Below are 17,480 nucleotides of genomic sequence, written 5' to 3' on the forward strand. Positions count from 1 at the left end.
TAAGACTGAAATTCCATATTGACAACCATGAACCTTTTCCCATATAAAATAAGTGACATTCAAAAATCTGCTTCAGAGCATCTGCATTGAGTGTATGATCAGTCTTAATTACAACATCACAGGTTTCCCTAAGAAGGTATTGATGGATGCTCCAGTTGAACTGTTGGCAGCAGTCTAACAGCTTATTAAGTCAACTCAGAATACTCCAGCGCTCAGGAGCTGGGTCTGGATGTAAAGAAATTAGTTTCATCAATTAATAATATATTCAAAAGTGAACTTTTAGTTCCTAAAAGTTTAGGATGTCATATGATTGTAAAAAAAACACTTAAATGGATGTTTCTTTTCGGGGGGGGGGGGGGCCAGAAGAAAATATTACAAAGAGGCAAGACTGAAATAGTTTTCCAAAATAAATTGAAAGTAAAAATTCACCTGAAATGCCAAAGTAAAAGGAATTGTCAATATGTAGATAATAATTAAATATTTGTTAGTTTTATACAGAACAGAAATGGGCCTTTTACAGTACCATCAAATCCATTTCAAATATTTTTTCTATCTACACTAATCCCATTTGTCCTCATTACATCCATATCCCTATGTCACCGCTGTTTAGACAGGTATTTAAAATGCCTCTTAAATGTAGTAATTGTATCTGCATCCCAGTGTCAACCATTTTCTATGTAAAACCTACCCCCCTCTGTAAAACCTACCCCCCTCAATGTTCTACCTCTCATCTTAGCCCTTTACCCTCTTATTTAGATACCTCTGCCACGTGGAAAGAGATTTTGACCATCTGCTCTATTTTTTATAATCTCATATACTTCTATCAGGTCATTGCTCAGCTTCTTTTGCAACAAGGAAAACAAGATTACACTATCCGTTCACTCCACATAACTTACAAGTCTCCAAATTCTTCTTCCTGTTCTAGAAATATGTCAGCAGATTAATTGTTCACTATTAATTATCCCTAATACCCAGTGGCAGGACAGTCAAACAGTTGATGGCCAATCTGAGAAAGTGGCAAGGCTGGAAGTAATAAAATGGAAAATGGAATTGCTCTGCTGAGAAATGCATGGATCAGATGGGTCAAGTGATCTTTATTTGTATTGTAACAAGAATCCTAATCTTTGCATCAACAAGGTATAGAATATTGAGTGCAAAAAGGAAACATGCCTTTGCAAAAACTTTAGACTTCAGCACATGCTGTTCTTTCACTACAACAATGCAAATTATAAGCTAATAGAACATGGGCAGATAGAGGCTAACCATTGAACTGTCCAGATAAAATACTTAGTATAAGTCTGGGAACAAAGTCTTGCATACACCATTTTCTACAGAGCTCTACAGAAAAGGAAATTTATTTCCAGGATTAGCAAGTTAAACTTAAAGTTAAACTGATTAAAGGTCCTAAATAAATACTTGCATGCAGGACAAATGCAAACACATTTAAAATGGTTTCCCACTGTAGAATCTGAATCAAGTAGAATCTGAATCAAGTTACAAATACTTAAGGTCCAAAAGACAATCGAAATTTAGACATGCTACTTTTACCTTGGAAATCAAATATACATCATTCACAAAATCAATTATTACAAACTTTACTTCAAATAACGTTACGTACTTCTTTGAAAAGATTGCATCTTCTTCCTTGATTTCATTTACAACTGGTTTAGGAGGCTCTTCACTCTCTTCTTCATTTTCATCTACAAATTGGAATAAGCAGCAAATTTTTTAAAAATATGATAGCAAAGGAAACAATGGATACAAAAACTAAGAAAAATGGTTGTCAATGAGCATATACAAGATGGATAAAATAACCTTCTCCTTACTGCAAGAAATATGAACATTGGGCTGTATTATAATGGTGACATTGATGATTTTTTTCTCCTAATCCATTGTAATCAATTAGTACTCAATGTGTTTTGCTATTAAGATCATACTTTAAAATCATTTACAGTAAATTTTGGTTAGTTAATTGGGCCATTGGATAATCAGGGCAGCTGCTTATTTGTTGCACCCCTTTAAAAAACTACAACTAATCCAGAAAATAGCTAGGATTCCCTTTATTTATTTGGGACAATATTCTGCTTAACTGGGGCAGGACACTGTTGCCAAACAGTACCTAACTAGCATCAGTTACGTGCACTTGCGTGGCTGGTAAGACACTACACCATGCTTAAAGCAATCAGCTAGCGTCAGTTGCGTGCGTGTTCAAAAAGCAGTGATTTTTGTCACTGATAGTTGGTGAGAAATAAGCAGCAAGACAATTTCAAATTGTTTTGCTCACTGCAGTTTTAAGCATTCAGTCTTAGAGATACTAGAAACAGCCGGGAGTGAAAATGAAACTAAAACTATTTCACTCCTTCAAGTTAAAACCTTTGACGAACTTGAAGGTATCGACAATCATTTTGAATGTTACAATGCAAATGAAGATTTGGAGGATGCAATCCTCACATTGTATGAAAACAGTCAATTATCTGCACGTGTCTGTACTGATTTTGTCATTTGTAGTCAAAAGGACAGCAGATGAATTCCTCCATGGATAACTTAGGAATTAATACAGTTTAATGGTAGAGGTATTGGCATTGTACAAATCAATTCTGTATTCATTTAAATATACAAATTCTTACTCAGTTAAATGGTAGTTTGTCTTCTTTACACATTTTATCTATTTCCATGAGATTTGCCTAATTTGGGCAGCTGCTGTATTGGGCCAAAATGTACTAGTCCCGATGTGTCCCAATAAAGTGGAATGCACTGTAATTAAACTATGGACTACCATCACCAATTTCACGGGGGGCGGGGGGTGTCTGTGTCTCTCTCTCTTGTTTTTCATTATTTCTATTTAGAAAACTAATGTCAGGGTGTATATAGTTTAATGCCATACTTTCCCACTACAGAAGCTTTCTTAAACATAACCTGATATTATTATAAATCAATCTCCACAGTTGAGCATTACCTGCTCTAATTAAATATTGTATAAAACAAGCTAATTTGACAGAATTTACATGATTTCATTTTTCCTCGTGTGTCCTGCTATGTGAAGTTATTTTGTTTGAAGATCTTTTGGAGAGCATGCAGTATTTATCTGAGCTTTTAAAGCATATTTTCTATATATAATGGGTTTTTTTTTTGCCTTAAGTCAGTAATAGGCAGCTGTTGAAGAGATCTATCAGTGGGACCACTTTAGAAATTGGTTTATAGCATTTTAATTTGAATTGTATTTAAATAAGCAGATATAACTAAGAACATTTATAGTTCATGAATCCTAAATATCAATGTTGAGGTATATTTTGTATTGATCAGGGAATCCTTGAAGAGTAGGAAAGTAAGCATAGTTTTAAGTATTCCTTGGATGAATAAAGCTTGAGAAGTTTGTCATGGTCTTAGTCATATTTTTAGTTGATATATTTAAAATATTTTAAAGTGATGTATAAAATAATTAGAACGTTTACAAACTCTATGCACAGATTTATTATTGAATAGATAGCAATCCAGATAAGTATTGTATATTTGAACCACAACTATTAATGCTGAGATTGACATTAGCCAGTTCTCATGCCCAGTGATATCAAGCTTTCTCCGTGATGGACTTGGGCTTACTTTTTTTTTTAAAAAGAAGGTTTTTCTGTACAAAGGCATTGTGTTACAACAGTCGATATACCCTCCTCCACACATCTACACAAGTTTGTCAAAGTTTTAGATGACATGCCAAATTGTCACAACCTTCTAAGCAAAGCTCCGCCATGTTTTCTTTTTAATTGCACTATGCGCTGGGCCCAGGACAGATCCTCAAACAATAACAGAGGAATTTCAAGTTGCTGACCCTCTCCATCTCTGATCCTCCAATGAGGACTGGCTCATGAACATCTAGTCTCTTCCTGAAGTCAGTAATTAGCTCTTTGGTTTTGCTGACATTAAATGAGTGGTTGTGGCACCTCTTAGCCAGATTTTCAATCTCCCTCCTATATGCTGATTTGTCACCACCTGTAATTCAATTCGAATTTGAGGTTACTGAATTGCTGGAATCTTCTAAATCAGAGGGACTGGATTATTGGGGCTATTTAATGGCGGATGTAAATACACTTTGGAAAGAGAGAAGTGAGGACCATGGGGAACTGGCACAAAACAGATGAGGCATGAGGAAAATCATATTGAATGACAGGGCATGCTTGAGTGGCTGAGCAGTCTACTCCTGCTTGTATTTCTTATGTTCATGGATAATAAACATAAAAATGAATGCTGAAGGCAACAGGATACAGGCCTGTGAAGTGAGTAACATGTAGTTAACATGACAAGTGAAACATTAGGAACACCAAACTTAAGTGTGTAGCCAAAATACGCATTTATTATAAAATTGCCCAGTGCAAGGGACAAATGAGCAATCTTTAGATGCAAATTATGTTCAATTGTCATGAAATGGATGCCTGCAAAATGGCAAGTAAACCTGGTTATAATTTAGCAGCAAAGTATGTAGCCCTAACGATAGATAACTGTCACTTTAAAGCAGGGGTCCCCAACCTTCTTTGAACTGCGGACCAGTTTAATATTGACAATATCCTTGTGGACCGGCCGACCAGTTGGGGGTGGGGGGGGGGTGGGGAGGTTGTTCAAGTAGGGTTAAACTCATCTCAACATGTCTTTTACAGTTAGGGTTGCCAACTTTCTCACTCCCAAATAAGGGACAAAAGTAGCAGTCAAATACGGGACACTTGTGTTTACCCCAGGAAAGACTACCATGACCATGAAGCCTTGCGCGGGCATCTGTGCGCGCATGCGCGTACGTGCCGATTTTTTTCCCCACAAACCAGTTTTGGCTTAATCTTCCCAACTATACTGTACATACATTATTTCTTCTTTATATAGGCTGTGTATTTATCAAGTCATTCCTGCTTTTACTATATGTTAGTGTTATTTTTGGTTTTATATGTTATTTGGTATGATTTGGTAGGTTATTTTTTGGGTCTGGGAACACTCAAAAATTTTTCCCATATAAATTAATGGTAATTGCTTCTTCGCTTTACGCCATTCGGGCACGAAAGGTTTCAGAGGAATGCTCTACCTTAGCGGGGGAAATATGGGACAAGGGCAGTCCCGTATGGGATAAACCAATTTAGCCCAATATACGGGATGTCCCGGCAAATACAGGACTGTTGGCAGCCTTATGTTCAAGTTCAACAGTGTGTGACGGAATGAGGAAAGGTGCAGCTGACTCATTGTTTCCTCGCGGACCGGTAGCACATGCTTTGCGGCTTGGTGGTTGGGGACCGCTGCTTTAAAGACAAGAGATGATGCAATTGGAAGCATGCAGGAATTGGTAACTGTGAAGGAAAGATTGAAGAACTTAAGAGTCATTGTGGTCCATTGGGTTCCTGAAGAGAACTGTAGAGTGGCAAAATGCATAAATACAAGTAGCAATCAATCATGTTGCAAAGGCACGATGATCTTAATGAAGTATTTCATCTTTCACGTTATCTGGAAAAATTATGAGCTTCTGTGGCACTGTTAGGATAACTTTTTTTGCATTACACAAGTGTCTTCCTTCTTGAGGAAGTAACAAGCAGGATAGACAAAGGGGAGTCAGTGAATGCTGTTTACTTGAATTTTCAGAAGACCTTTGATTTTGTGCTATCCATAAGCCTGCTGAACAAGACAGAGCCCATGGTATTACAGAAAAGGTACTAGCAAGGCTGACTGACAGAGTGCAAAGAATGGGAAGACCGAGGACCTTTAGAGGTTGGCTGGCGATGTTCTGCAGGAGCCAGTAATGGGTCCCCTACTTTTAACGTTACATGTTAATGATCTGGAGACAGAACTGAATGTGCTGTAATTACGTTTGCAGATGACACAAAGGGAAGTGAAGGAACCGGTAGTGTTAAGAAAGCAGGGAGTCTGCAGAAGGACTTGGATAGGTTGGGAAAATGGACAAAGAAGTGGCCAGTGTTATACAATGTGAAGTGTATGGTCTAGCACTTCGGTAAAAAGAATAAAGGCATAGACTATTTTCTAACTGTAGAAAGAATTCAGAAATCAAAAATGCAAAGGACTTGAAGGTCCTGGTTCAGGGTTCCCTAAATGTTAACTTGCAGGTTGAGTCAGTGGTAAGGAAGGCAAACACATTATTAGTATTCATTTTGAGAGGACTAAATTTTTTTTTAAAAAAAGCAAGAATGTAATGCCAAGGCTTAATAAGGCATTGTCAAACCATATTTGGAGTATTGAGAGCAGATTTTGGCCTCACATCCAAGTAAGGATGTACTGTCCAGAGAAGCTTTTGCAATAATGATCCCAGGATGAAAGGGTTAATGTATGATGAGTGCTTGATTGCTCTGAGCCAGTACTTGCTAGAATTTAGAAGGATGAGGGTGATCTCATTGAAACTTACCCAATATTGAAAGACCCAGACAGAGTGGACCGTGGAAAGGATGTTTCCTGTAGTGGGAGAGGGTACAACCTTGGGATAAAAGGATGCTTCTTTAGAATTGAGAGGAGGAGGAATTTCTTTAGAGGGTGGTGTATCTGAGGAATTACTTGCCACAGATGGCATGGAAGCCAGATCACTGGTTAAATATAAAACAAAAGTTGATTGGTGTTTGATTAGTAAGGGTGCCAGAGTTTTGAGGGAGAAGTAGGAGAATGGGGTTGGGAGGGGTGAGGGAAGAAAATTATCTAAGTAAGAATGGGCTGTCATTGGAGAGGGTACAGAGAAGCTTTATAATAATCCCAGGATGAAAGGTTAACATGACTAAATGGCAGAGCAGATTTGATTAGTCGAACGGCATAATTTTGTTCCTATGTCTTATGGTTTTATGTAGAGAGCCTAACTGGACATGAACTTTTATCATTAATGAAATTTAACAGGTAATATTATAAAGGGCAGTTGTTAGCACATCATTTCAGTAGCTGAAGGATCCAGATTATAATAGGTTAAGGTTTACAAAAGGGAGCCTGAAAACACCTTCTTGTACAAAACTATATGACAGTGGAACTTGTTTTCACAGTAGCACATCAAAAATGTAGCAAGGTAACAAGATTAGGCTGGTGGAAGAAAGTTGAATTAATATGGGATCATTGGTAAATGCTTGTGTAGTTGACAAAAACAGATAAGACACCTACTTCATTTTTAGTTATAGGAAAGAATTTGAAATAACAAAAATAACTATCAGCGATTAAAAAAAACACAAGACTGACAGAAACATATTTACATTTATAATAACGAGCCAGATTTAGTTAATTGAGCCATGTATTAAGCTTCATCTAACAAGTATAATCCATTTGAAAGGGAGAAATGAGGAATATCTACCAAGAATTTAGATTTAAGCATAGCTGACTGTCACATAATGGAAGACTGATTATTCAAGGTAAACTGGGCACACATATTCATGAGCTGAAAGGGATTTTAGAGCAGTGGAAATTGTTCATAAATGAACATGCTACAGAATCAATTTATTTCCCCATGCAGAAAGACTTGTGTTTGCCAAAACAAAAAGCCATGCGCAACACGAGATACGCAAAAGGTGAAACTAAATGAAATTGAATACAAAAAACAAAAAAGAGTAGATTCAAACAAATTGAAAAAACACTAGGTGACTAAGCAGAAAGAGCAACAACTCTAACAATAAGTCTAAATTTTCAACCCCAGCATGTCATTAGAAATCACAGAACTTTGAAACAGACTCCAAACTAAGGAACCTATAAAAGGACTCAAAGACCAACCCAAGGATATATTTACCTGCTTCCTCAAAAGGAGTTTTGTGCTACTATTACTATAGAGAAATTGCAAGAACCTGTAAGGTAAAAAAGGATCCAGTGCTTTCCCGGTGTATATGACTAATAAACATTTCTTAGATTTTCAGCTGGGTACAGGTACAGCTGGGTTCAGATTATAACCGACATTTCATTGCAAACTCTGCCATCTCCATCAGATGATGCCTGGGCACATCTGGTCCGGCAATATTTATACCCCTGTAGTCCGTCCCTTCCGATTAGTCCTCATCCAATCAGGTTTCTGCTCTTCCACCTTAACAGAATTCCCTGTGAATGCGGAGCAGCATATATCAGCCAGATGGGACGCATGGTGGAAACCCGCATCAAGGAGCACAGGAGGGTTACCTGGAGAAATCGGCAGTAGCAGAACAGAGCATTTGCAATGGCCATAGGATCGACTTCAACAGCACAAAACTACTGTGTCGTGCCAATGGCTTTTGGGACTGCCTGGTAAAGGAAGCCATTAAAATAAAACTAGAGGAAAAGAAATTTAATAAAGACAAAGGTCTTGCTCTAAATAAGAACTGGAATTTGATTGTAAACAAGGTGGAAGAGCAGAAACCTAATTAGATGAGGTCCAACCAATCAAGAGGGACGGACTACGGGTGTATAAATACCACCAGATTAGACATGCCCAGGCATCATCCCTGATGAAGATAGAGTTCATCAACAAAACATCAGTTATAATCAATACCTGTACCTGGCTGGAAGCTCAAGAACAGTTTAACTCAGGAGTCCTTCCACATCAATACAATTTCTGTGTGCAAATTATGACAAAGTACCAACAGTGCATAGATCTGGAGAAAAGAGCTAATATTGACAGAACGATCATGAAGGAGGGGCTTATTAAATGTTTGGGGTAGAATTTTCTGATTGCAGGATAAGCTGCTTAGAACCAGAGACCGAACCAGCAATGACCACAAAGATAGTTGGCTCCATCAACCATTACTACATTCTTAAACAGAGGACTGAGGTCAACTACATTTAAGTTAAAGTAATGCAACATTATTTAAGCGCAAAGACTACATTAGCACTCTGTTTTGCAGCAATTTTTAATTAAATAATTCCTTCATATTTCCTTGCAACTATTTTATAGTACTACATGTTAGTTGTGATATTGACTTAATAATAATTAAAACAAAAGTGCTCTAGATTGTGCTGCCGAGTACATAAACAGATTGGTTTAAGCAAACTTCTGAATGGCTGAACTAATCGGGCAGCCAGCCCTCCACGCTCCACCCCCCACCAAAGTCAGTATTATTTTCAGGGTAGCAATAGCCAATGCCAGACAACATCTGTTTAAGATGACTGGAGGCATGTTTAGAGATTAGAGGTAGTTTTTTTTTAAAGTTAAGTTTTAGGTGCCTACAACATACTGCTATGTAGAGGATAAGAAAAATGGAGGGTTATGGACTGTTTAGGAGGGAATACTCAAGATTGATTGTGGAGTAGTTTTATATAGGTCTAGATTTTATGATCATCGCCATTAACTTCACTTTCCTGAAGATCATGATAATATATGTTTAAACAATACTTGTTCGAAATTCACTCTGATTTGAATATACTTAATGCCTCAGTGTAATCTTTTTTCTTGGGACTGTCCAAGACAGAAAAAGATGGAGATGATTTCCTTCTACTTCATTTGTAGGTACTGTGGGGCTGATTAGGCAGAAGTGATTCTTGATATCCACAGCTTTCATGTACAGAATTTGAATGAATCAAAGCAAGGGAAAAAATACTCATTTCAAGCCTTAAGTGGGCATTCTCTCTCAGAGATCATGTTCTCTGATTCTTAATTGCCCATCAGGAAAACACCCTCACAGCATTTACATTATCAAACTCAGTAACTGTTTACCGGATTGATTCATGTGGAAAAATTTCACTACTCTGTGGTCCACTGCCATCATGGCAGGTATATCTTAGCATAAATAAGGAGTCTCAAAACTACAGGCTAATTCATGTGTGGTCTATGACACAACTTCCTTACTCTCGCACTCAGTGCAATAATCAGCATTCTATTTGCACTACACAATGATTCCTGTACAAACGTCAAACTAAACAGCATGCTGCTTTGTTGTTTCTACTCAAGTGGATAACAGCACATTTCCCCACATTATATATTTGCACACAAAAAATGCTGGTGGTTATTGCCCATATTTTGCCTTTTCACTTAACCTGCATACACTGTTTTGCAATTTTGTGCCCTCCCCACATTTTGCTTTTCCATTATTAGCAGACTCATATTTAATAAACTTGATCCTTTCGTCTAAAATCCCCATATTCCAGTATCTGCAGTCTCTTGTGTCCCCAGCACTGATCTATGTGACACCACTAATTCAGCCTGCTAACTTAAATTGAGCCATTACCATAATTGTTTCTTCTACAACAATACTATATTATCCTCATACCATGAGAGCTTATTTTGGAGTTTTTTTAAAATCTACTACTTTATTAAATATCTTTTGGAAATCCAAATACACAATGTTCTTGCTTCTATGTTCAAAGATTTCAATGGACTTTATTTGGAGAAAAGAGGAAATAGATTTTCCATTTCATTCATCAATGCTAAACAGCCTATAACACCATGCTCTCTCCCTCTCTTTTTCCTTTCTTGAATGGAGATTTGTATTTGTGATTTTCGAATCAGCATAGACCTTCCTAGATTCACTCCCTCAGTAGACACTGCTTTTTGAATTTGAGGATTCAGACCATCAGTTCCAAGAGGTCTGCTAGCTTTCAGTACTATTAATTTATCCAATACCTCTTCTCCAATAGGAGCAGGCTGACTTAAAACACAGGAGCCAGGCTATAAATGTATGAACTTGATACGGAACTCTACACACATGGTGCAGATATGGAAGTATTTGCACCAAATAATAACTGATAGTAGATTAATTATCAATGTTAAAGCTAATATGGACTCCTTTGATTTTTAATTCTAACCTAATTCTCCATCTTCAATCACTTTGCTTTCTTAACCTTCGTTGCTATTTTTAATGATGCATATTCATTTGCACTTCTAAAACCCTCTCCATTTACTCTATTTATATTCTTATTGATCTCCTGTTATTAAAATGTTTCAACCAGATCTGTATGGAGGCTTACTTGCAATTAAAAACACACATCTAATGACATCCTGCACTCTTGTAGTTCTCTTTTCCATTCACTATTATAAACTCACTCGATATGTTGTTAGACACAATATTTGAAACTGTGCTCTCAATTTCAAAGTCCAAGTGAACACTCAGGGTGCCTGTACAGATCCCAGTGAAAATGGTAACTAAATTGTTAAATTTGTGTATTATTGCCACACATAACAATGTAGAGTGAAAAACTGTTTTACAACACAATAGTACAGGCCCTTTGGCTCACAATATTGTGCAACTTACAGTTGCAAGAAAAATTTTGTGAACCCTTAGTGTTACATGCTCAAGGAGGTCTGTTTTTTTTGTGAGAATGATGTAATGGTCTTTTGGGGGGGTCACCTGATGTGATTTTCCCGCCGATGTGAGGTCACGTGATGACATGTGCCCCATGACTACATAAGGGTCAACTCAGGTGACGCAGTAGGTTTTTGAGTTTGTAGATTTCCAGGTAGAAAGTGTTGTGCCTCCGTTTCTGTTGCGTGTTTGTTTTTGTGACGCAGTTTCGTTTTCAAAACGGAAGGTGCGTTCTCTTACAAGTTATTGTACTTGGACTGGGAATTTGTGGCTGGAAGTGCCAATTTGCTCAATTCCGACAGTTTTGATGAAGGGAGAGTGAAGAATTCATCGAAGTGAAGGATCAAGAGAAGTCGGCATCGTTTGGCAGTTCAATAAGGAATCGACCTTATTGAGTCTTCGTTGGAGAGAACCTGCATTGAGATAACTCTTGCAATAGGGCAATGAGTTCATGCAAGAAGGTGCTCTCTCTCTAAAAGGAATTTAAGGTCAGTTGATTTAAACTGTTTATTTTCGGCATCGGGAATCCTGTGGACGAAACCAGCAGTAAAGGTGCATCGGGAAGAAATCTTTCTCCAGAGAAGTCTCTCCCAATTGAATGTGTAAAACTGTTGGACTTTCGAAGTTATCGCTTTAAGAACTATATCTGACTGTATCGCTTTAAGAACTGTTTTCGCATTTAACACTTTTAGAACCAGAGCCAAGTGGAGCTGATGAACAGCTGCATACCTGTTAACCTCCGGTTAAAGTTTTCCTTTTTTTTTCTCCTTATCGTTTATACGTGTTTAATAAATGTTTGGTTGTTTTTATATAACCTGTCTCGGTTAATATTCATCGTTGCCGGTTACGTAACATTAGCAATTACCTGCTTTTCTGCATTAATTACTCAAAATGTGGTCTGATCTTCATCTAAGTCACAATAATAGACAAACACAATCTGCCTAAACTAATAACACACAAACAATTGTATTTTTCATGTCTTTATTCAACACATGGTTTAATCATTCACAGTCTGGGCTGGAAAAAATGTGAACCCTTGTATTTAATAACTGGTAGAACCTCCTTTAGCAGCAATAACTTCCACCAAACATTTCCTGTAGCTGATCAGACTTGCACAACAGCGACGAGGAATTTTAGACCATTCCTCCATACAAAACTGTTTCAGTTCATCAAATATTTCTGGGATACCTTGCACCTAACAGTCCTCTTTAGGTCATACCAGAGCATCTCAATTGGGTTAAGGTCTGGACACTGACTTGGCCATTCCAAAACACAAATTTTTTTCTTTTTAAAACCATTCTGATATTGATCAACATTAGCTTGTTGGATCGTCCAACTTCTATTAAGCTTCAGATGGTGGACCGCTACCCTGACATCCTTCTGTAAAACATCTTGATACTATTTTGAATTTATTGATCCCTCAATGATGGCAAGCTGTCCAGGCCCTGAGGCAGCAAAGCAGCTCCAAATCATGATGCTCCTTCACAGTTGGGATGAGATTTTGGTGTTGGTGGGCACTGCCCTTTTCCCTCCAAACATAACGATGTGCATTTCTGCCAAAAAGTTCAACTTTCGTCTTATCAATCCACAGAACATTGTCCTGGAGGGCCGGCTGGTGGCGCAATGACATCAGCGCCGGACTCTGGAACGGAGGTTCCCGGGTTCGAACCCAATCGGGTCCACTCCCGAGTACGCTTTCCATCCATGCCGGGTTGAGTGTCGAGATCGCAACTCGACCTCATAAAATAAAGGGAAAAATACTGCGAATTGTCTGTGTGAGGAGTGGCACTCCACACAGTTTCTCTCTCTCGGCACCTTGTGAAGGCATGAAAAAGACATCGTCCCACCAACATCGCACACGGCAAAAAAAAAAGAAAGAACATTGTCCTGGAAATATTGTGGAACATCCAGGTAGTCTTTTGCAAACCTGAGACGAGCACCAATGTTGAACACCATTCTTGTCCAGTATTTTTCCTATAGTGGACACATGAACTGACCCTTTAGCAAGTTCTGAAGAGCTCTGCAGGTCTTTTGCTGTTAACCCTGGGTTCTTTTTCACCTCCTTCAGCATTGCACTTTATGCTCTCGGTGTGATCTTTGCAGGACAGAGTCTCCTAGGGAGAGTAGCAAAGGTACTGAAATTCCTCCATTTGTAGACAATTTCTCTTACTCTGGACTAATGAACACTGAGGTCTTCAGAAATGCTACTGTAGCCTTTTCCAGCTTGGTGCATCTCTACAATTCTTCTTCCAAGGTCCTCTGAAAGTTGCTCTGATTGAGGCACGGTGCACACAAGATCTTTCTTGAGAAGAGCAGGCTAAGTCAATAACCTGACTTTGTGTCTCTTTTTTTAAATATAGGGCAGGGCACCTCTACAACCCACAACTCCAATCTCATCTCCTTGATTGGAACACCTGACTCTATATAGTTTTCATAGAAGACATTACCCCAGAGTTAACATACTTTTTTGAACCTTGACTTTGATTGTTTAAATGGTACTCATTATTGATGAGAAGTGCAATTGTTTGTGTTATTAGTTTAAGCAGATTGTGTTCGTCTATTTATTGTGACTTAAGATGCAATAAATAATGAATAATCGAATTGAATAATTAATACAGAAAAGCAGGTACCTGCAAAGGATTCAAAAACTTCTTCTTGCAACTGCACATACCACAAATCTAATCCAACAATCAATCTATGCCTTCTTCCTGCATAGCCTGAAACCCTCCATCTTTCTCACATGTATATATCCAAGAGTCTCTTAAATGCCCCTATTGTGTCAGCCTTTACCATCACCTCGGCAGTATATTCCAGACACCTATCATTCAGTATAATAAAAACCTGCTTTTGCCATCTCCCCTAAACTTTCCTCTGATACCTTAAAACTATATTCTCTGGTGTTGGCCATTGCTGCCCTGGGGGGGAAATGGCTCACTGTCTACTTTATGCTTCTCAATCTCTGTCATTCCAAAAAGAAAAGCTCTAGCTTGCTCAACAGCAGGAGGAGGAGATGGCAGCGCGACGCGCGCACGCAGCTCTCCAGTGAAAATGATATTGCATTTGTTAAGTAGGGGCCGTGGACAATTCTGATTTGATGGAGGCAGACGTGAAAGCACAGGGGAACATCTGGAGAAATTCCTGAAATGCCAGTTCGCTGCCGCTATACTGGGTGATCGAGAATCTTCCGGAGGGAAGGCCCCAAAATCTCCGGCTTTGCCTGCTGTTGGCAACTGAGGCTGAGGTCAAATCGTTCGGATAGAGATGGTGCTTGGTACTCGGTGTCGGAGGGCTGATCGGAGGCGACTCAGAGTCAGATTGTGGTCGGGCATGGCAGAGAGAGTTTTCTTCCTTCTCCCGTCTGCATGAGATATGGGACATTCGAGAGACTTTGAACTTTTTTACTGTGCCATGGCCTATGCTTCATCAAGTTATGGTATTGTTGCACTGTTGTACTATATGTTATAATTATCTGGTTTTTGTTAAGTTTTTCAGTCTTGGTCTGTCCTGTGTTTTTGTGATATCACACCGGAGGAATATTGTATCATTTCTTAATGCATGCATTACTAAATGACAATAAAAGAGGACTGCGTGTCCTCATAATCTAATCTTTCCTACTAGACATGTTCTCTAATTTAGGCAGAGTGTTGGTAGATCTCCCATGCACCCTCTCTAAAGCTTCCACATCTTTGCTATAATAAGACAACCAGAAATGAACACAATACTCCAATAGTGGCCTAACCATTTTTATGGAGCTGCAATACTACCTGATAGCTCTTGAACTCAATCTCCTGACTAATGAAGGTCAAACACCATACACCACCTTAATTTTGAGAAATCTATGGACCACACTCCTTTTTGTTCCTTCCTCTACACGGTTAAGAATCTTGTATTAACCTTGTACTCTGCTGTCGTGTTTAACTTTCCAGAGCTTATTACTTTGCACTTTTCCAGACTGACTATCAGCCATTTCTCCATTCAGCTCTGCATCCTCTCTGTATTTTGCTATACGCTATAACAACCTTCTACACTATGCACAACATCACCAACCTTTGTATCTAAATAAATAAACCTACAGACACACCCATTTCCTCATCCAAGTCATTTATTAAAAACCACTAAGTGTAGGAGCCCAGAATAGATTCCTGTGGAACACCACTAGTCAATGATAACCAGGCAGAAGGTGTTCCATCTACTACCATCCACTGCCTTTTGTCAGAAAGCCAATTCCAAATCCACACATGGATCCACATCCTCATGACTTTCTGGATGAGCCTACCATGGGAGCCTTGTGAAATGCTTTACTAAAAATCAATATACACCACATCCTTTAACTGTTTTGTCAGCTCCTTGAAAAACTCAATTAGGTTCTTGAGGCATGACCTGCCACTCGCATGCTAACTATCCCTAATAAGACAATGCTTCTCCAAATGCTCATAAATCTTGTCCCTAAGAATCCTCTCCATTAGTTTGCCTATCACTGACACAAGGCTCACAGGTCTACATTTCCCAGAATTATTCTTTTAACTTTCTTGGAACAACAAGGAACATCTGCCATCGTCCCAATCTCTGGCATTACTCCTGTGGCCAGGAAGGGCACAAAATATCAAAAGACTCAACCATCCTTCCCTCACATCCATAGTAACCTGGGGCATATCCCATCCATCTCCAGGGATTTACTTTGTCAATGTTTTTCAAAAGCTCCAGCACATGCCTCATTCTTAACTTTGATATGCGCCTGCACATTAGCCTGATCTATGCTGACCTAACACTGAAAGTCCCATTCAGGTGGGAGAGTGGGATAAAGCCTCACTTGTCTCATTCTCCTCAGGAAGTAGAGACAATGCTGTGCTTTCTTGACCAGAGGTGAGATCATGCATCATGTGTATTCTCAGAAACTTGGTGCAATCATCTATTTGGTTTTCTTCAAGTTGAGGCTCGCTACATTCTACCAGCTACTCTACCTCCTCTCTGTATGTTGTGTCATTGTTGTTGTTGATGAGGTCAACCATTGTTGTGTCATCAGCAAACTTGATAATTCGATGTGAACTGGATCTAGCAGTGCTTTCATGTGCCAGCAGCAGGCTAAGCACACAGCCCTAGGAGCGCAGCATGATGGAGCTAGAGAGGTTTCTGCCAACACAGTGACTGGTCTTTCTGTGAAGAAATCCAGGATTCAGTTACAAAGAGATGTTGAGACCCAGCGAGGACAGTTTGCCCACCAGCTTCTGAGGTACGATCATATTAAACGCCAAACTGAAGTTGGTAAACAGCATCCTGGCATATAAGGCACCATTTTCCAGGTGGGACAGGACAGCGTGGAATGCAGAAGCTATAGTGGACCAATTTGAACGATAAGCAAATTGGAAAGGGTCCAGTGTGGCAGGGTGATGGGATTTCATGCGATTCATGACCAGCCAGTCAAATCACTGCATTATTGTTGAGGTCAATGCCACAGTACAGTAGTCGTTGAGGCAGGTTGCTGTCACCCTCTTGAGCACCTGGATTATGATGGCTACCTTGAATTAGGGGGCCACTCTTGTACCATCAAGCTCAAGGACAGCCTCTACTCCACTGTTACAAGATTTCCCTAATACATGCTTTCAGGCTTTTGATTCTTCTGCCCAAGAGGTAATCGGTACTGTTTTCTGTCTTATGGCCAGTTTCTATAATTTCAATGTGTTCCTCCCTTAGTCACAGTTCTGATAAAGAACTGTATTATGAGCACTGAAGTAGCAAATTTATACAGCAAGTTTCAATACTTGCCATATAATCTCTGAAAGTAATGTGTTTCATCAGGTATGAACAACATCATGACCAGAATATTCAAAATATTTAGCAAATTATAGCCCTATTTAAATATCTGGTCACATTTTTAGTACATATTTGCCCATGCTTTATTGTACCTGATTAAAGCACAAATTAGGATGTAGCCCGCCCAAATTACATATGTACCATATTTTTCATAACAAAAATAGACTGATGCCTGAATATGACATTCACAAAATGTTTGGCTCTATCTTTTGATAGCAAACTTTTTGGCCTCATTCTGAAACTGTGAGACAAGAAGAATTAGAAAATTATAAAATCAATTTTTGCAATTGGTTACCAAAATGTGTGAATACTAAGTGTGAGTAAATTCTCAAAAAAAGACAAATCCCTACACGAATTACAGTTATGTTTATACATAATCTCTTCAAAAGATGGCAAACTGGCAACATACAGGCTTCCTAAGCCTTAAAGTAATCTCTTACAGAATATTAAGTGCATTTATTTGTA

At 38.7% G+C, this 17,480-nt stretch overlaps 1 protein-coding gene across 2 annotated transcripts in view; it reads right to left on the reverse strand.

Moving 5' to 3' along the window:
* Positions 1 to 17,480, reverse strand: part of nup50 (nucleoporin 50) — a 74,424-nt gene that overhangs the window by 8,573 nt on the left and 48,371 nt on the right. For both annotated transcript variants that reach the window (XM_063058097.1, XM_063058096.1), the window contains one exon: positions 1,619 to 1,700. In XM_063058097.1, the coding sequence (XP_062914167.1) occupies positions 1,619 to 1,700 (82 nt within the window). The remainder of the gene's footprint in view (positions 1 to 1,618; positions 1,701 to 17,480) is intronic.

This window comes from Mobula hypostoma, chromosome 9, assembly GCF_963921235.1.
Source record: "Mobula hypostoma chromosome 9, sMobHyp1.1, whole genome shotgun sequence".
In the NCBI taxonomy this organism is placed as follows: domain Eukaryota; kingdom Metazoa; phylum Chordata; class Chondrichthyes; order Myliobatiformes; family Myliobatidae; genus Mobula; species Mobula hypostoma.